Source organism: Corapipo altera, unplaced genomic scaffold, assembly GCF_003945725.1.
Source record: "Corapipo altera isolate COAL_440 unplaced genomic scaffold, ASM394572v1 77b, whole genome shotgun sequence".
Taxonomy (NCBI): domain Eukaryota; kingdom Metazoa; phylum Chordata; class Aves; order Passeriformes; family Pipridae; genus Corapipo; species Corapipo altera.
Window position 1 is genome coordinate 4,260,699 of NW_020884933.1, and position 14,989 is coordinate 4,275,687.

Below are 14,989 nucleotides of genomic sequence, written 5' to 3' on the forward strand. Positions count from 1 at the left end.
GCCAGGGATGGGTTTGCATTACTGGTGTGGCTCAGGGGAGCTGACCTGCTCCTGCAAACCCCCTCTCAAAGGGAAGGTCCCCATCCAATGAGGGCAGCCCAAGGAGGGATGTTTTTCTAGGGAAAGAATGACTAGACCCAGGGACTCCTCAGCATCCTCCTATCCAGCTGCAGATCCTCCTCTGTGCAGCAGGAGCCTTGGCCAGGTTGGATATTTTCCATTGCCTACAGCCCCCTTTGTCGTATCTTTAGGTGTTATTAGGACAAAAGGGGGTATAGGAGGGTGCAGGGGCAGCATGGTGGGCTGGGAGGAGCCCATGGGCAGGATGACCCTGTGGGCATGGTGGCTGCTGCAGCTGTGGGACCCTGTATCCCTAGACAGGTGGAATCACTGCACATCTTCCTCCTGGTCCCGCTCCTGGCTCCCAGCCTTATCTCCTGCTGCAGTTTCCTGGCTGGCCATGCCTTTCCTGGCTTGGGGAGCAGGAACACCCCGGAAGAGAGATGGTGCCAGCAGCTCCCAGCACAGGGATGGTCATGGAGTGGGGCAGAGGTGCCCCTGCATGCCTGGGGGACCCCCAGCTGCAGAAGGCCAGGCTATGAGAAGCTCCCACAAGCAAACAAAACCCCCTGAATATTTCAGAATGGTCTTTTTCTTCTCCCTCCACCCTTATTTTCAGTCCCTCCTCCCACCTTTCCCTGCGTCCAGCAGAGCTACTCTCTGGCCCTGCTTTCCCCTGGCCCACAACTCTGAGATGCTCCCGCAGCTGCCAAGCCCAGCCGGGTTGTGCCATCTGCAAGCTCTTGGGTTTTTTTCTGATATATCTATTTTTCTTTCCCCTTTTCTTTTCCACCCCTTGCCTTTTCTCATTCCATAAGCCTCCCCCGGCACCCCTCCCCTTGCCACCACCTCAAGCCCTGGGCTGGCCAAGGGGCTGCGAGGTGCCGGGTGGGTCTGGGGGTTGCGGGGGGGCTTTGCATTGATGCATTGATCGCCCATGGTCTCTGCCTGACCTCCCTGCTCCCAGGGAAGCAGTCTCCATGGCTACTGGCCCTTCTCCTTCAGCGCAGACTGTAAATTCCTGCAGGCAAAGCCCAGCCTTGGGGGTGCGAGGGGGGGAGCCGGGAAGGAGTAACCAAAGCCAAATAGAAAGAAAGAAAGAAAGAAAGGCTGGGAGAGAGAAAAAGGGCGTTGCTTGGATGGGGCTCTCCTTTCCACTCCCCTTTCCCAGGTCCCCAGCACCAGGGCAAGGCGCCTGCTTCCCCCCTTCAGTGCTGCTGCTGCTGCTGCTGCTGCTGCTCTTGCAAAACTGGAATTGGCTGGGATTATTTAAGGAAAAAAAAAAGGAGAAGGGATCAGAGCAGCTGCCAGAGAGAGGGCGATAGAGTCCACTTTCCTCCAACTGCCCTGGGTCTCCCTCCCTCGCTCTCTTCTCTTCAGCAACACCAAGAGCCCCAAACTGAACCCAAAGCAGCTTTTTCCATCAGTTCAGTTCCCTTCCCTTCCTCTGTCTCACACACGGCAAGGAGAGACCCCCTTCCTCCCCTTGATTTTCCTTCGCATGCTCAGCCCCTTGTTTCCTTTAAAGCACTAGAAATCCCCCTTCTTGCCCCCGCTCCTCCCTGCAGACTGGGATTGCAATGGGAGCTTTGCAGATTGCTGGATTTTCCATCCTTTTCTTTCTCCTCCACTCTGGAAACACTCTGGCAAATAAAGCCAGTCAAGGTAAGAGAAAATCTTCCCTGCTTGAAGGTTTGCTGTTTGATGTGTGGATTGGGCAGCCGGATCTCCTCCTTAGAGCTGGGGTTTAAGTGCAGGCTGGAGAAGGCAGCAGCAGTAACAACAAACAGTGGAGGGGATTTTAAATGTCGCTTGCAGATATTCTCTCCTACTGCCTTGGACTGGGGTTGGGTTTGTAAACTCTTTAATGAGTTGCATTTCTTAGACTTTAGTTTTTTTTGTTTGGACTCTTTATCTCGAGGCAGGGAGTGCAGAGGCAGAAAATTAGGGTGGGCAAACAAGTCTACACCCATCACAGGGAAAATATGGCTGTTTGGAGGGGCTTAGGGGGGCTCTGCTGGTTTCGGTGTCTGTGAGATGGGGCTGAGCAGGGCGGTGCAGGCAGGGAGGCTGCCCCGGGCTGGGCTGGAGGGCAGGGATGGCGGAGCGGGCGTCGATAACGCCGGGAGGCTGCATCTGTGCTCAGGGGCTTTACATCGGCGTGGGGGAATCTCAGATGTTGGCTCCAGGGGTGTGGGCAGCAGAAAACTTCGGGTAGCTGAGCACAACAAAACCTGAAAAATAAGGGAGCTCTTTCCCTATCTCTTGGGAAGAGAGGTACATCCCATCCTTATCAACTTCTGGCTTTTCTGTTTCACCACTCCCGTGTTGAACCAGAGCCTCCCCTTCACAGACGCACACACAGAGCTTTATGTATGGTCTGTCTATACCTTCGCTTTTCTATAGCACCTCTATATTTAGCTCGGATTTTTTCTGTGCACACGCGCGGGAGTGCGCGCGCACACGGGCACACACAGCCCCATACATGATGGTGTTGGCTGTCTCAAAGGGGGTTTTCTCCTTAATTCGCCACTATCTGTACCATCTGTTGGGTTTTCTCTTTTCTCTCCGTAGCACTTCCAGTATGTAAGGTTTCTGCAGCCCAGCTCTGGCTGTGCTGTTGTGGCAGCTGCGTGTTTGTGCGTACGGCAAGGTTAAATAGCGTGTGAATGAAATCTCAGAGCGCACAATATAATGAAAGATCTCTTATAGGCGGATTCCAGCCATGCGCAGGGTCACCCGAGCCCTGTCACCGACAAAGTTAGAAGGAATTTCAAGGCTATTGTCTTATCTGGCTCAAAGTGTTTCTAAAACAATAGGCGACTTTTCGGGAGGGCAGCCTGGGCAAGCAGGAGAGATTTTCCAGGGCAAAGGTTTGGTAAGAAGACATCCAGCTTCACGTGAAACTTTATGATTTAGGCACAGAAAGGAATGCTTAGGTTTTTATCCCCCCTCAAATTATCTTGAGTGTATGCATTGCTTTCATTTCTTATCATAATATTTATTTATTAAGGCCTTTTGGTTTCCAGTTCCATTTAAGCCTGAGCCAGAATTGCATTAAAATAGCAAAGTGAAATTCCATCGTGCAGAGACTTGACAGATCCCTTCAGGGAAGGAGAGGGGTGGAGTGGGGGTGGAGAGAGGTGAGCTCAATCCTGCGCTGGGGTGCATGCTCATGTGTGCCTGGGACGGTGCTGTCTCCTCCTGGTCCTGCACAGGCACCGAGCCACCCCTGGGTGTCCGGCCACTTTGCAGCCAGGGGAGTTGTGGTGGGGAATTAATCCCCAAGGCTGCTTCTGAAGGATTCTGTGGGCTGGGGAGGGGGAAGCAGCTGCAGAGGGGCGAAGGTTGCTGCCCGCGGGCATGCAAGGACTCTGGGCAGGGCTGGACCCGATCCTGATCCTTTTTGGATGAGACTGAACTCATGGGCATCATTAGGGCATCACTGGTGACAGGTACAACCTGTGCCTTTCCTCGGAACTTGCTGTTGCCTGGTTTCCTGCCAGCATCACTGAGCTCCTCAAGGCTGCCCTGTGTGTCTGGGACATTGTCTCAGCAGAATATTTCTGAAAAGCATCAGCACCCCCCCGTATGTGCTGGGTGATGCCCCAAGGATGGGGACACATCACCCCGAAGCCTTTCCCCTTTTGGGGACAGCCACTCTCACCAGGTGACTGTCACAGGCTGGGAAGGGCTCCTCTCCCGTTGAATCAACTTGTCTTCCTGGGATGACGTTGTGCCATGGGTCAGGCTTGCTGGCTCATTTCTTGCACTGAATTACCCCAGAAAGTTTAGTCTGTGGGGAAGGAAGGATTTAGAGAACCGGCTGCTGGGCCTGGAGGGTGTCTGCCAGCAGACCTGTCTGGCTGCAGGGTCAGCTTAGGGCTAGGAAAGCTTTCAAGAGGAGTACTGGCAATATAAATCTAAGTAACCACAGGGAGGCTCCTGACATGCATTCACGGCTGGGATGGACTCTCTCTTGGTCCCCCAGTCCAAGCTGCCCAAACACTGCCATGCCCACTGCTCCCCTGGGTTTTGGACAGATAATGTCACCCCCAGTGTCTCAACCTCTTGTCTGTCAGTCCATCTCACAGCCTGCCAGGCAGAGGAGCTTGTCCTGAGCTCCTCTCTCAGCAGAGCAGTGTGCTTGCCCACTGCCTGCCAGCATCTGTCCCTCCCTGTGCCCTGGGACGGCCGAGCCCAGGGACTTGCAGCTCTGCAGCCTCCTCTTGTACCAGGCAGCACTGGCCCCTCTGGCAGCACCCCCATCACTGGGGACATGCACCAGGATTTGCCACTTCTCCCTGCAACTAATTGCACATGCCCTCAGATGATGCCAGGGCATGGGGCTGAGAGGGAGATGCAGCATTTCCCTGGGGGACCTCAGCACTCCAGTTTGCAGCCTCTGGCACTCCCACAGTCCCAGTGCAGGGTTCTGTGTGGGACTGGGGCCCCAGCCCAGCCTGCTGGTCACTCAGTGGTCACCTGTGGGTAATGCCAGCCCTTCTGGTGCTGGTGGATGGAGCCACCCTCCCATGTGAGGGGCTAGTGTCAGTGGGATGCACCTGCAGAGCCTACGCCACCAGGGATTATTTTTTAAATATTTTTTTAAGGAGTCTAAAATTTTCCAATTGCAGTGTGGAGATGGTGTTTGATTCTCCTCCCATTGCCGCCAAACCTCCTCCCCCTTGGCCTCTGCCTTCCTCCCTCTCAGGCATTCACAGTGTGTGACTGTTGTGCCTGTCCCCTCCACCCCGCTGAAATATGAAATGTAAAACTGTAAACATTTCACATACACAGTTCAAAGGAGATCTTTGACTGAGGGCGTCTAACGTGCCTGTACTGAGATTAAAAAGGGGAGGGGGTGGGTAGGAAGGAGGGAAGAAGAGTTTTTTTATAACTGCCAACTGGAGTATAAATATTCAGACACCTTGAGTCTTCCAGTGTCGATGTATTGCTGTCTCCAAACTGCTAGGGTCTTTTTCCTTTTATTTTTATAGAGATTTTTCCTTTGCAGACAGTCACACTAGAGTAATCCATTTAGGAAAAAAACATGCATGAATGACCTTAACCTTCACTTCCAAAATTATAAGTCCCCTGAGAAGCTTTAGGAGAAGCCTGGGATGGCAAATAAGGTTTGCTCTGTCTGGTGGTGCTGGAGGATGTCCGGCCACGTTCCGGGGAGGCCATCTCCCTGCTGGAGATCTTGCAGTTGCTACTTCCAGAGCAAAAACCAAACAAACACATTTTTTAAGGCAAGGCTTGATCAGTCTGATAAGCCAAAGAAACAACAACAGCAATGACAATTCCCCAGGGAGGTGAACATGCTGCTGGTGGGAAGCATCAAACCCTTCATGGGGAAATGGTGACAGAATTGGGCTGAAGCGACCAGGGTTAGCACAAGGAGGTGGGATGGAGATGTAGGGAGCATTTCCAACCCAGAGGGTGGTGATAAAACTCCAATCCATCAGGACGACCTAAACTAGTGCAGGGAATGGGGATCTCAATCCATCTCTGCCCTCGTGGGAGTGGGAAGCATCAATGAGAGGGGAAAAAAGCCCCTTTTGGGTCACTGCCATTTTTGGGGAAGCTAAACCCACTGCAAGGGGTACAGAGCAGGGTCTGGGCATGGGACATTGGGGTGATTAGGCTGGGAACCCCCCAGCTCCTCACTGTGACTTGTGGTTCCTTGTCCTTCGTCCGTGCTCCATCATTCCACAGGGCCAAGAGCTGAGACTGCATCTCCTGTGTCTCACATGCTTTCAGGAGAGCTGGGTGGGTGCATGGGGCACCGGGCTGGTGCGAGGGTCTCTGTCACATGGTGAGATGCAGATCCCCTCTGACGTGACCTGAGCGCAGGTACCTGCCCAGAGACTGCTGGCACAGCAGGACATCACCCACCACCCGAGTCAGGATCTCTGAGTTCAGATAACACATCTTTGGCCAATTTACAAAAAGCTGCCCCGCGGGGCATCCTCCTCCCCTCTCCCAGCCCCTCTTCCCTCCCAGGGGGCTGTCTCTGCCTGTGGCTGTGCCCCACTCCCATCCTGCCATGGCACAGTACGAGTCACCCTCATGAGCTCCCCGGATGAACAAATGATTAATAAACTGCACCACAGTGTCTGAGGTGGTTATTAATACCCTGGTAAAAAGAGCTACTGAAGTTATAAAGCTTTAATTTGGCATTAAGGCCGAGTGGAAACTCCGCATGTCTGCCAACAGCTACACACACATCCCCATACAGACAGGCTGTTAATATATATGCCCATATGAAAACAAAGAATAAAATTAATCTGAAGAAAAAGCTGAAGCGTTTGCAGAAGAGGGAAAAAGGATGGTGGGTTTGTTTGTTTAGGGATTTTCAGGTGGGTTTTTGCTGCCTTGTTTTGCCTCTCTCCTCAAATTTATTGGGACTTTCAGCCTATGGATAAAACCATCTTTTATTATTTTTTTAAAACAAAATAAGGAACTGAGGAAAGAGGCTCAATCCAGGCTCTAAAAATATACAAGCTGTTGCTTTATCCCCCTACTTGCTGTGTCGGGGTGTCATTGGCAGCGTGATGCAGGGTGCAGCCATGGGACCCGGGTGCCCCTGGGCTCTGCCAGCGTCTCCCTCGCTGGCCTCAGCCAGAGCCCTCCGGGTGCCTGGTGAGCGCCGGTCCCGGGGACGTGGCGGTCCCCCTGCTTTTGGCACACTTGAAATGGCAGTGGCATTGAAACCGTCTGCCTCCGCTGCCTTTGAAATGGAGAATAAAGCTGCAGCTGGAGCGGAACGGGGCCCAACAGCCAGAGCTGGAAAATCCCACCCACAACGGAATAAAAAACAGGGCCCAAGGCGCAGGGCGAGCACCACAACCTCCTGCCCTTCACTGCAGCCCCTGGCCATGGCCGTGCCAGGGATGCTCTTGCCCTCTGAGGAGCCCTAATTACCCCAGCACAGTGGGATGGGGAGGTGGGGCCTGCAGTCCCCAGAGAAACTCAATGTCTTCACCTAAACCAAATTCCCCGCCAGGTGCAAAACTCCCCGGTGCTGGGGATTTGAGGTGGGATGTGCCCATCTGTGCTGCCCTGTTTGAGCTCATTTCAGGCAGCTTGGGGTGAAAAACAGAGGTTTTGATTATTTCTGCAGAGAAGGAATAGAGGGGCTGTAGGGATGCAAGTCTGCTGGGGGCCTGGCAAACCCTCCAAAAATCCCACCTGAATTTGGGAGCTGGGCTGAAGCAGGCACCGTGGAGTAGGGGGACAAGCAGGACATACCCCCAGTGAGGACTTTGTAGAGGCAAATAGGGACAGGAACATCAAGAGGGACTTTTTGTTAAAAAAAATCTTCACTTGGTTTGAATATGAAACCCTTCATGTGGCAGCAGCAGCTCAGAGCACCTGCAATGAGGCCACAAGCAACTTTTTGGATGCAGAAAATTCTCCTACAGGAAAAACAGGCTGTCCTGACAGCAAACCTTCCCTTTCATGGGAAAATGTTACTTGCATTGACAAAAGTGCTAAAAAATTAGTTTTTCAGAGGGTTTTATTTTAATTCACTACATCGTTTCTGAAGGATACTTAGGAGCCAAAACTTCAGCATTCTAAAATTGGGATCTTCGCCAATCTTGGGATGGCTCCTGGGGTGCTGAGGAGGGTATTTATTCACTCTTCCCACACACACACTTTTTTTTTCCTTTTTTTTTTATAATCCTGTAACCTTTCAGAATGTCTCCAACTTTGGAAAAATGACAGAGTGGAAAATTGATAATGTTTTCTTTTGTACTTTTGCTGCTGTGTAATCTTTCCAAAGTTAGAGAAGTTTTGAAGTTACAGAATGGGGGGGGGAAAGATAGAAAAAAAAGGTACTATACATGTGCAAGTGGGAAAGGCCTGGCAGTGTGTTCATGGTATTGAGTTTGGGGGTGCAGGAGGAAAAAGAAATAGGAAATAAAACCCCCAGAAAAGTGAGATTCCTGGCAAAAGGCCGGGAAAGTTTTAAATGATGTGATGTCTGGTGGATGCCTCATGTTTTGGGTGTTTTTAGGGGAAGGAGATGGGGTCGATGGTTGGTCTGCACTGTTTGGGTGTTGGTTCCCACCCATATGCCAGGGTGGGTGCCTGGGTGCCGCATCCAGCACCTTGGGACCATGGCTGGAAACATCATGATGTGATTTATAACTCTGGGGGAAGACCTGAAGGGGGGTTCCTGACCACACGGGACCACGACTGGGATCTGCAGGTTCAGTAGATCTCTGGGTCAACATTGGCTTTGTTGCTGTTGAGTCCCTGCACACATCTTGGCCAGCACTTGATGTCCCCTCGTGTCCCCCTGCTCCAGCACCACAACCTCCCACCATCCTCCCATGCTCCTATCACTGGGTTCCAGTGAGGATGCTGGAGCCGGAGGTGAAGTCCCTGCCAGTGCTGAACAGCCACGCTCAGCTCCCAGAAGGGACAAGAGCCCACGGGAGCCCTGGCTCAGGGAGGGCTGCGAGCTGCTCCCCGGCAATGCTGCGGGGTGCTGGGGTGGCCACAGCACGGTGGCACCGTGGCCAGTGCCGTGGCTGACAGAGGTGACAGTGCCAGCCGGGTTCCTGGCGCCGGTCCCCGTGCAATCCCTCCATCGTCCGCACCGTGGTGGGTCAGCCTCCAGTCGGTGATTAATGGCCCAAGGGAGGCTGTGGTGGCCGCGGGCCATGGCTAATGTCAAATAACAAATATGAATGCGGGCTGTAAATATTTATACAATGCGCAGGCACGTGCCGCCTCCCTGGTGCAGAGACAAAGCTCTCCTACTCCCGGCCGGGTGACTCACATCTCCCGGCAAAGAACCGCCGGGGTGGCCGGGCCAGGGCTCTGGCTGGCGTTCCCGCGGCCGTGGCCCCTGTCCTGCAGGGCTGCTGGCCCGCCCGCCGCTTGCAGGGATGTTTTGTGTCTTGGGGGAGCTCCTGGAGCTCCTCTTAGGGCTGTGAAAAGCATTTTTTTAAAGACAACTGAGAGCTTTGCAGCCTCACGCTCCTCCTGATGGGGGACCTGAGAGTCCCTGATGAGACACTCCCCATCCCTGGGAGAGGAGCTGGAGGCAAACCCTCGGGAGCAGCGCTGGTGCTCCCCGTATGCCAGTGGGGTTGGAGCAGGGAGCCTGGGGTGCTCTGGGAGCCCTGCCCATACCTGATGGGCTGAGGGTGATGCTTAGTCCCCTCTTGCCCCCCAGCAGCCTGACCCCCTCCAGGCATTGGCAGTCAGGGCTCCATGTCTCCCTTGCTGCCTCACCTGAGCAGCCTCTTTCTCACAAACCTCTACCCCATGCGCCTGAGGCTTTTCCGTTTCCCAAATGCCTTTAAAACCTCCATCCCTGTGGCCTCCTGACAGAGCAAACCCTTGGACATGGCTGCTTGAGGCCATTGCCAGCATGTGGAGCTCTGGCCATGATGTCCCAGGTACCACAGCGCTGCATCCCAGAGAAGAGGGTTGAGGGGCAAAGGGGGATGGAGGAGATGCAGATTTTTTCTGTGTCCCCAAAGAAGCTTTGATGTTTTCCCCAGTTCTCCCTCCTGTTTCTTGCTCCCCGAGGGTAGAGGTCCCTGACTCTCCCCATCACTCCTCCTACCTGTCCTCTTGCAGATGTCGATGAGTGCGTGGAGGGCACCGACAACTGCCACATTGATGCCATCTGCCAGAACACTCCCAAGTCCTACAAATGCATCTGCAAGTCCGGCTACACCGGCGACGGGAAGCACTGCAAAGGTAGGGACGTGCCATTGCCGCTGGAGCCAGAGCCAGAGCTCTGCTGAGCAGTGACAGCCCTGGCAGGTCGGAGGCTCATCAGCACCGACTGTCCTTGCTGGTGGTGGTGACAGCCATTGTGTTTGCATGGCTCGGGCTTCCTAGTCACAGGAGGGTCACCTGGGGCTTGTTTTAAACAAAGCTAGGCTTATTTTCGAGCAGGACTTTCAATTCTGAGGCTGCAGAACTGTGATAGCAGTTAAAACATGACAAACTTCAAAATAAGATATAGAAATACAGATATAGATGGTAGATATAAATACAGGTATAGATGTAGATATAGATGTAAATATAGATATTGGTATAGATATAGGTATAGATCTATATATAAATGCAGTTCAGTGGGAAATGGAAAGAAAATGGGCTTCTTGGAGGAGCAGCAGCAGGAAAGCAGGAATGGCGCAGGGGGAAAAATTCCCGGCTTTGCTAGAAGCAGGTCCAGGGTCAGGACGGGCCAAGTACAAATAGCAGAGGGATTAAAGCACTCCAGGAACTGCTGGGCTTTGCCATGGAGGTGGGCTGTGCTGCCTCCACCCTGGGAAATCCCATGTGGTTCCCAGTGCGCTGCACTGCGCCAAGGCTGTAAGACTGTGTTAGCTGGGGGTCCAGGGTCTAGGCTGGGGAGAACGGGGATGTTTTTGCATGGTCTGGAGGAGTTCTGCAAGTGATAACAGAGCTGGGGACCTGCTGGAATAGGCAGAGAGAGCAGAAGACCCCAAGGTGCAATATCAGCCAGGGTGCAAACACGCTGGAGGTGGGGAGCAGTACCCATGGGTCGGGTTAGCCACCAGCCCCTGGGGCGGCCCTGCAGCTCTCCTGCCCTCCTTCTCCGCAGACGTCGATGAATGCGAGCGGGAAGACAACGCGGGCTGCGTCCACGAGTGCGTGAACATCCCCGGCAACTACCGCTGCACCTGCTACGACGGCTTCCGCCTGGCGCACGATGGCCACAACTGCTTAGGTGAAGGATGGCAGCTTGTCCCAGCCCCTTGGCAGCTTTGGCAGCTTGGGACCAGCCTGCTGGCTTTCTCTACCAGGCACCTCCTGAGCCCTGACACCCCTAGGGCTGTTGCAGAGCCAGGGAAGCGTGGTGGCACTCCCAGGGCAGTAAGCTAGCTGCAGATGTGTCCTGTACTGCAAGGGCTCACTGGGGACAGGATTGCTCCCCGTTACACAGGGATGATGCCAAAGGAGGACGCTCCATAGACTGGGAGGGTTGGGGTAAGGCAAGACTGTGAGGCTTTGGTTTGGGGATGCTGGGTGCGAGCCATGGCCTCCCCACAGCCTCATCCTGCTGTGGTGAGTGGCCAGGCTGCAGTTCTGCTCCGCTGCCAAAGGCAGGACCAGCCAGCAGAGCTCATCCGGGCCCTGCCACTCGCTCTGCTCTTGCTTGAGGTCAGCCCTGCACCTGCCAAAACAGATGAGTTAATAGCAAACATGGTGGAGATGGGAACCAGCAAAGGGACTGGGTAAATAATACCCGGGCCAAGACAAACCCGGCATCTGCCTACAGAGCAGCCGTGCATCCTCCCTGCCACTTCCCACCGTCCCAAACTCCATCCGGCCGCGGCGGAGCCAAAGCTCCCGTCAGAGCCCTGAAGTCCGTTGTGCTGCCCGCGCCCGTCACCCGCTTCCTCCCGCAGCATCCACGGCGGGATCGCCGGGGCACGGGGCCGCCCACCTTCCCTCCGCCTGGACCTCTTACTATTTTCTAATTAATGTCTGCTCAGGGGTCATTAATGAGCTCATCACTTGAAGAAGGAGGAGGGGGAAGGGATTATGGACACATACTTTTTGCATTAACCACCATCACCGGGATCTTTGCAGCCTCCTCGGGGAGGAGGGAGATTTACACAGCTGGGAGGAGGCGCGGGCGGGCAGCCCTGCCTTCCTCTCCCGGGGGAGGATGAGCCCGAGGAGAAGAAAGGAAAGCCGGACTCGGAGAGCCACAGACGTCATGTGTTTACAGAGTTGGGTGGGAGGGGATGGAGATGGCTGGGGAGCAGCCAGGGAAGCAGGAATTGGGGGTGGGGGGCAGCCTGGCTCCCACCTTGAGCCTTTCCTCAGCTCATCCCAGCATCTAATCCCTGATCCTGATGTGCTTTGCCCAACCTGCCTGCATCCTCTCTTAGCCAAAAGAAAGAGAAGCAGAGCAAAGCACAGCATTGTGCCCAGGCTTTGCTGGTGCCATGGGCAGGGGCTGAGCTGGAGAGGGGTCAGGGTGCATGCCCACAGGATCCCACCAGCCCCTCCATTTCCCACCCTGGGCGACCTTTTGAACCAGCACAGGAATTCGAGCTACTGTCCTGACACGGGCCCTTCTGGCTTCTGCCCATCTCCATTGCATTTAATAAAACAGGTATTAGAGCAGTGGAGTCTCATTTCAGCCATTTGGTTTGAATGGCTGCCTCCTCATTTTTGAGCGTAGCTGGAAGGAGAAGTTGTGAGACCTTAAGCCTTTGTTCTAAGCGAGGGGATTTGAGGAGAGTTATTGGCATCTGCAGGACATAGTTTGGCTGGGATGAGCCTGGAGGAAGCTGCAAGCCTCCTGCCATTGCAGAGGATGTCCCTTTGTGCCTGGCTGCAACACCTCCTTTCCAAGGCAGTGGTTTTGTGGGTTGCTTCTGGGTTCTGCTCCCTGGCAGTTTCCAGCAGCAGCTCTGCTTCTATTTCTGAGCATTCCCCCAGGGCTTGCCTGGGGCTGGGGCATAGTGTAGGGCACCCACACCCCTCAGGCATCCATCTGTCCATCCATCTCTTTGCCCAAAAGCAAGAGGTTTTGATGTGTGCCGTGCTGCCTGGGGAGGGGGCCTGTGCTGGGGGGCTGGGAGCCCCCCGTGTGTGTCGTCACTGAGCCGCTGTTCCGGCATTTCCGGTGGGCTCAGCTTTCCCCTCAGCCACGGCTCTGCAATGCTCAGAGTTCACAGGACGTTTTCTTTGGCACGGGGCCCCTCACAGAGGGGGCAAGGGGTGGCCACGGCAGAAGTTTGTCTCTGCCTGAACCCGGCGTCTGGTTGCTCTGGCACCTCAGGGCACTGGTGAGTTCAGCTCAGACCACTGTCCCCAAAAACCCTCTGGGGAGAGCAACAGGCCATTGCTCTTCATTAAATGTGGGGTTTGCAAGGCTGGAGCAGGAGTAGCCCAGGGTGAAGGCATTGCTGCCGCCACGGGGCCACATCTCCAGCCCCTTGCAGCCTTGGTTTGTTAAACCAAAACAGGTGTTAGGGCAGCCAAGCGGCTGGGGATGCGAGTCTCCTTACAAGTAATTATCCCTGCTCTGGGCTAAGGTTTCCCAGCTCTCCCTAATGAAGTGCAGGCATCCCCAGCTGGCGACAGGCTCTGAGGGGCTGGGAGCGGGGGCAACCAGCATCCCAGATAAACATCCGTGGTTATCTGGGATGTCCCATCCATGGTTATTTGGGGGTCCCGGGACAAGGAAAAAAACCTTTGTCTGTATTCCCTTCTGTAAAACAAGGCCGGATACTTCATGCCCATCAGCTAGGGAAGCTGTATGGTCCCTGCACCCACCCCTTGCTGCGCTTTGCCTTTGTCCCCTGCAGCCCTCAAGCATCCTCCTTTCTTGTAGCTGGGGGGTCACAGATGTAAACCAAAAGTAGTTTACTACCCAGCAGATCTGTCCCACCTTGTCCCCATTGCCTGAGTGTGCCACGGAGCTGTGCTCACCCCCTGCCACCCTCCCTCTGCAGACCTGGACGAGTGCTCAGAGGGCAACGGCGGGTGCCAGCAGACCTGTGTCAACATGATGGGCAGCTACGAGTGCTTCTGCAGGGAGGGCTTCTTCCTCAGCGACAACCAGCACACCTGCATCCAGCGCCCCGAAGGTCAGTGCACAGCGGCTCTGTGCCCCAGGGCACCCTCCATCCCGGCATTTACCGGGCAGGTCTGTCCCCCGTCACCTCTGGCCACCCCTGTGCAGTGCCTGGGTTTGGCTGCTGCTGCTGGGTCATGACCCTTCGTGGTGCGGCAAATTTGAAAGTGAATCTATTATGAGCACACTGGGAGAGGAGGCTGTGAGGTGATAAACATCCTGCAGCAAAAACCTTGCAGGCACAGCAATACTGAATGAAGGACATTAATCCTATGCCCAGAGCAGGTTATTAATAAATGGAACCCGGAGGTCCTCACACCACCCTGCCAGACTCATCTTCTCCTGCCAGGTCTTGTACAGCACCGAGCCCTTCATCTTGGTATCAGCTCTAAATTGCTGCCGTCTGGAGCAATCTCTTAGCCAAAATAGAAGGAAATGAGAGATTTTTGCATCTCTGCTGATTTTTATCTCCACTGCTTGGCAAAGCAAGCTGAAGGTTTTTGCTTTCCTCTTCCCCCTTCCCAACTGTGTTGGTCACTCTGGCTCCCCGGGAATCTTGCCCAGCCCAGGATGGCTCAGCAGCCACAGTGGCATCTCCCATGTCCCCAGCCCTCTGTGTCTGGGAGGGATGAGCTGTCTGCTTCTTCCTCCTGGTGCTGCAGTGGGTGGCCCCACTGGGGAAAGGAATGCAGATGCTGTGTTTTGAGTCAGTGGGATTTAAAGCCACCTTGAGGTGTGAGAGCAAGGTCTCACCCAAGGCGGGAGGGAATCAAAGGTTGAAGGCTCCTAGGTAGTTTTGTCCACCTTCTCAAGTAGCTCTGTGTCAGGAGGAGCTGCCCGTTGAGGCTGCCCAGGGTTAACCTGTTCCCCCAAGATCCTCACTGACAAGGTTTTCCTCTCATTCCCCCCATCGTCCCATCCCACCTCAGACATGCTTCTGCCACTGCTGACCAGTGCCAGCAGCTTTTGGAGCATTTCTTTGCTTCCTTTTCTCTTTTAGAAGGAATGAACTGCATGAACAAGAACCACGGCTGCGCCCACATCTGCCGGGAGACCCCCAAGGGGGGCATCGCCTGTGAGTGCCGCCCTGGCTTCGAGCTCACCAAGAACCAACGTGACTGCAAATGTAAGGAGCCCTCTGGGGCTGGAGATACAGCCTCCTGGAGACCCCCTAACCCTGTCCTCATGATACAAACACCTCCTGTCCCTGCAGCAATACCCTGACCCCCCCGGTAGCAATTGATTCATCAAACCTGAAGCCCAGCACGCCCAGCTCTGCCTCTGTTCCCTTACGGACGGTACTCCTGGCACTTCTCTCTGCCATGAGATGTT

The 14,989-nt window shown here is 54.6% G+C and overlaps 1 protein-coding gene across 6 annotated transcripts in view; it reads left to right on the forward strand.

Moving 5' to 3' along the window:
• Positions 1-14,989, forward strand: part of SCUBE3 (signal peptide, CUB domain and EGF like domain containing 3) — a 41,365-nt gene that overhangs the window by 8,892 nt on the left and 17,484 nt on the right. For 2 of the 6 annotated variants that reach the window (XM_027659575.1, XM_027659576.1), the window contains exons 1-5: positions 1,116-1,725; positions 9,667-9,789; positions 10,664-10,789; positions 13,536-13,670; positions 14,658-14,783. In XM_027659575.1, coding sequence (XP_027515376.1) covers positions 1,641-1,725; positions 9,667-9,789; positions 10,664-10,789; positions 13,536-13,670; positions 14,658-14,783 — 595 coding nt within the window. In that variant the 5' untranslated portion in view covers positions 1,116-1,640. Of the gene's footprint in view, positions 1-1,114; positions 1,726-9,666; positions 9,790-10,663; positions 10,790-13,535; positions 13,671-14,657; positions 14,784-14,989 lie in introns of those variants that run through there. The other 4 variants (XM_027659578.1, XM_027659577.1, XM_027659581.1 and 1 more) reach the window with 3 other exon arrangements.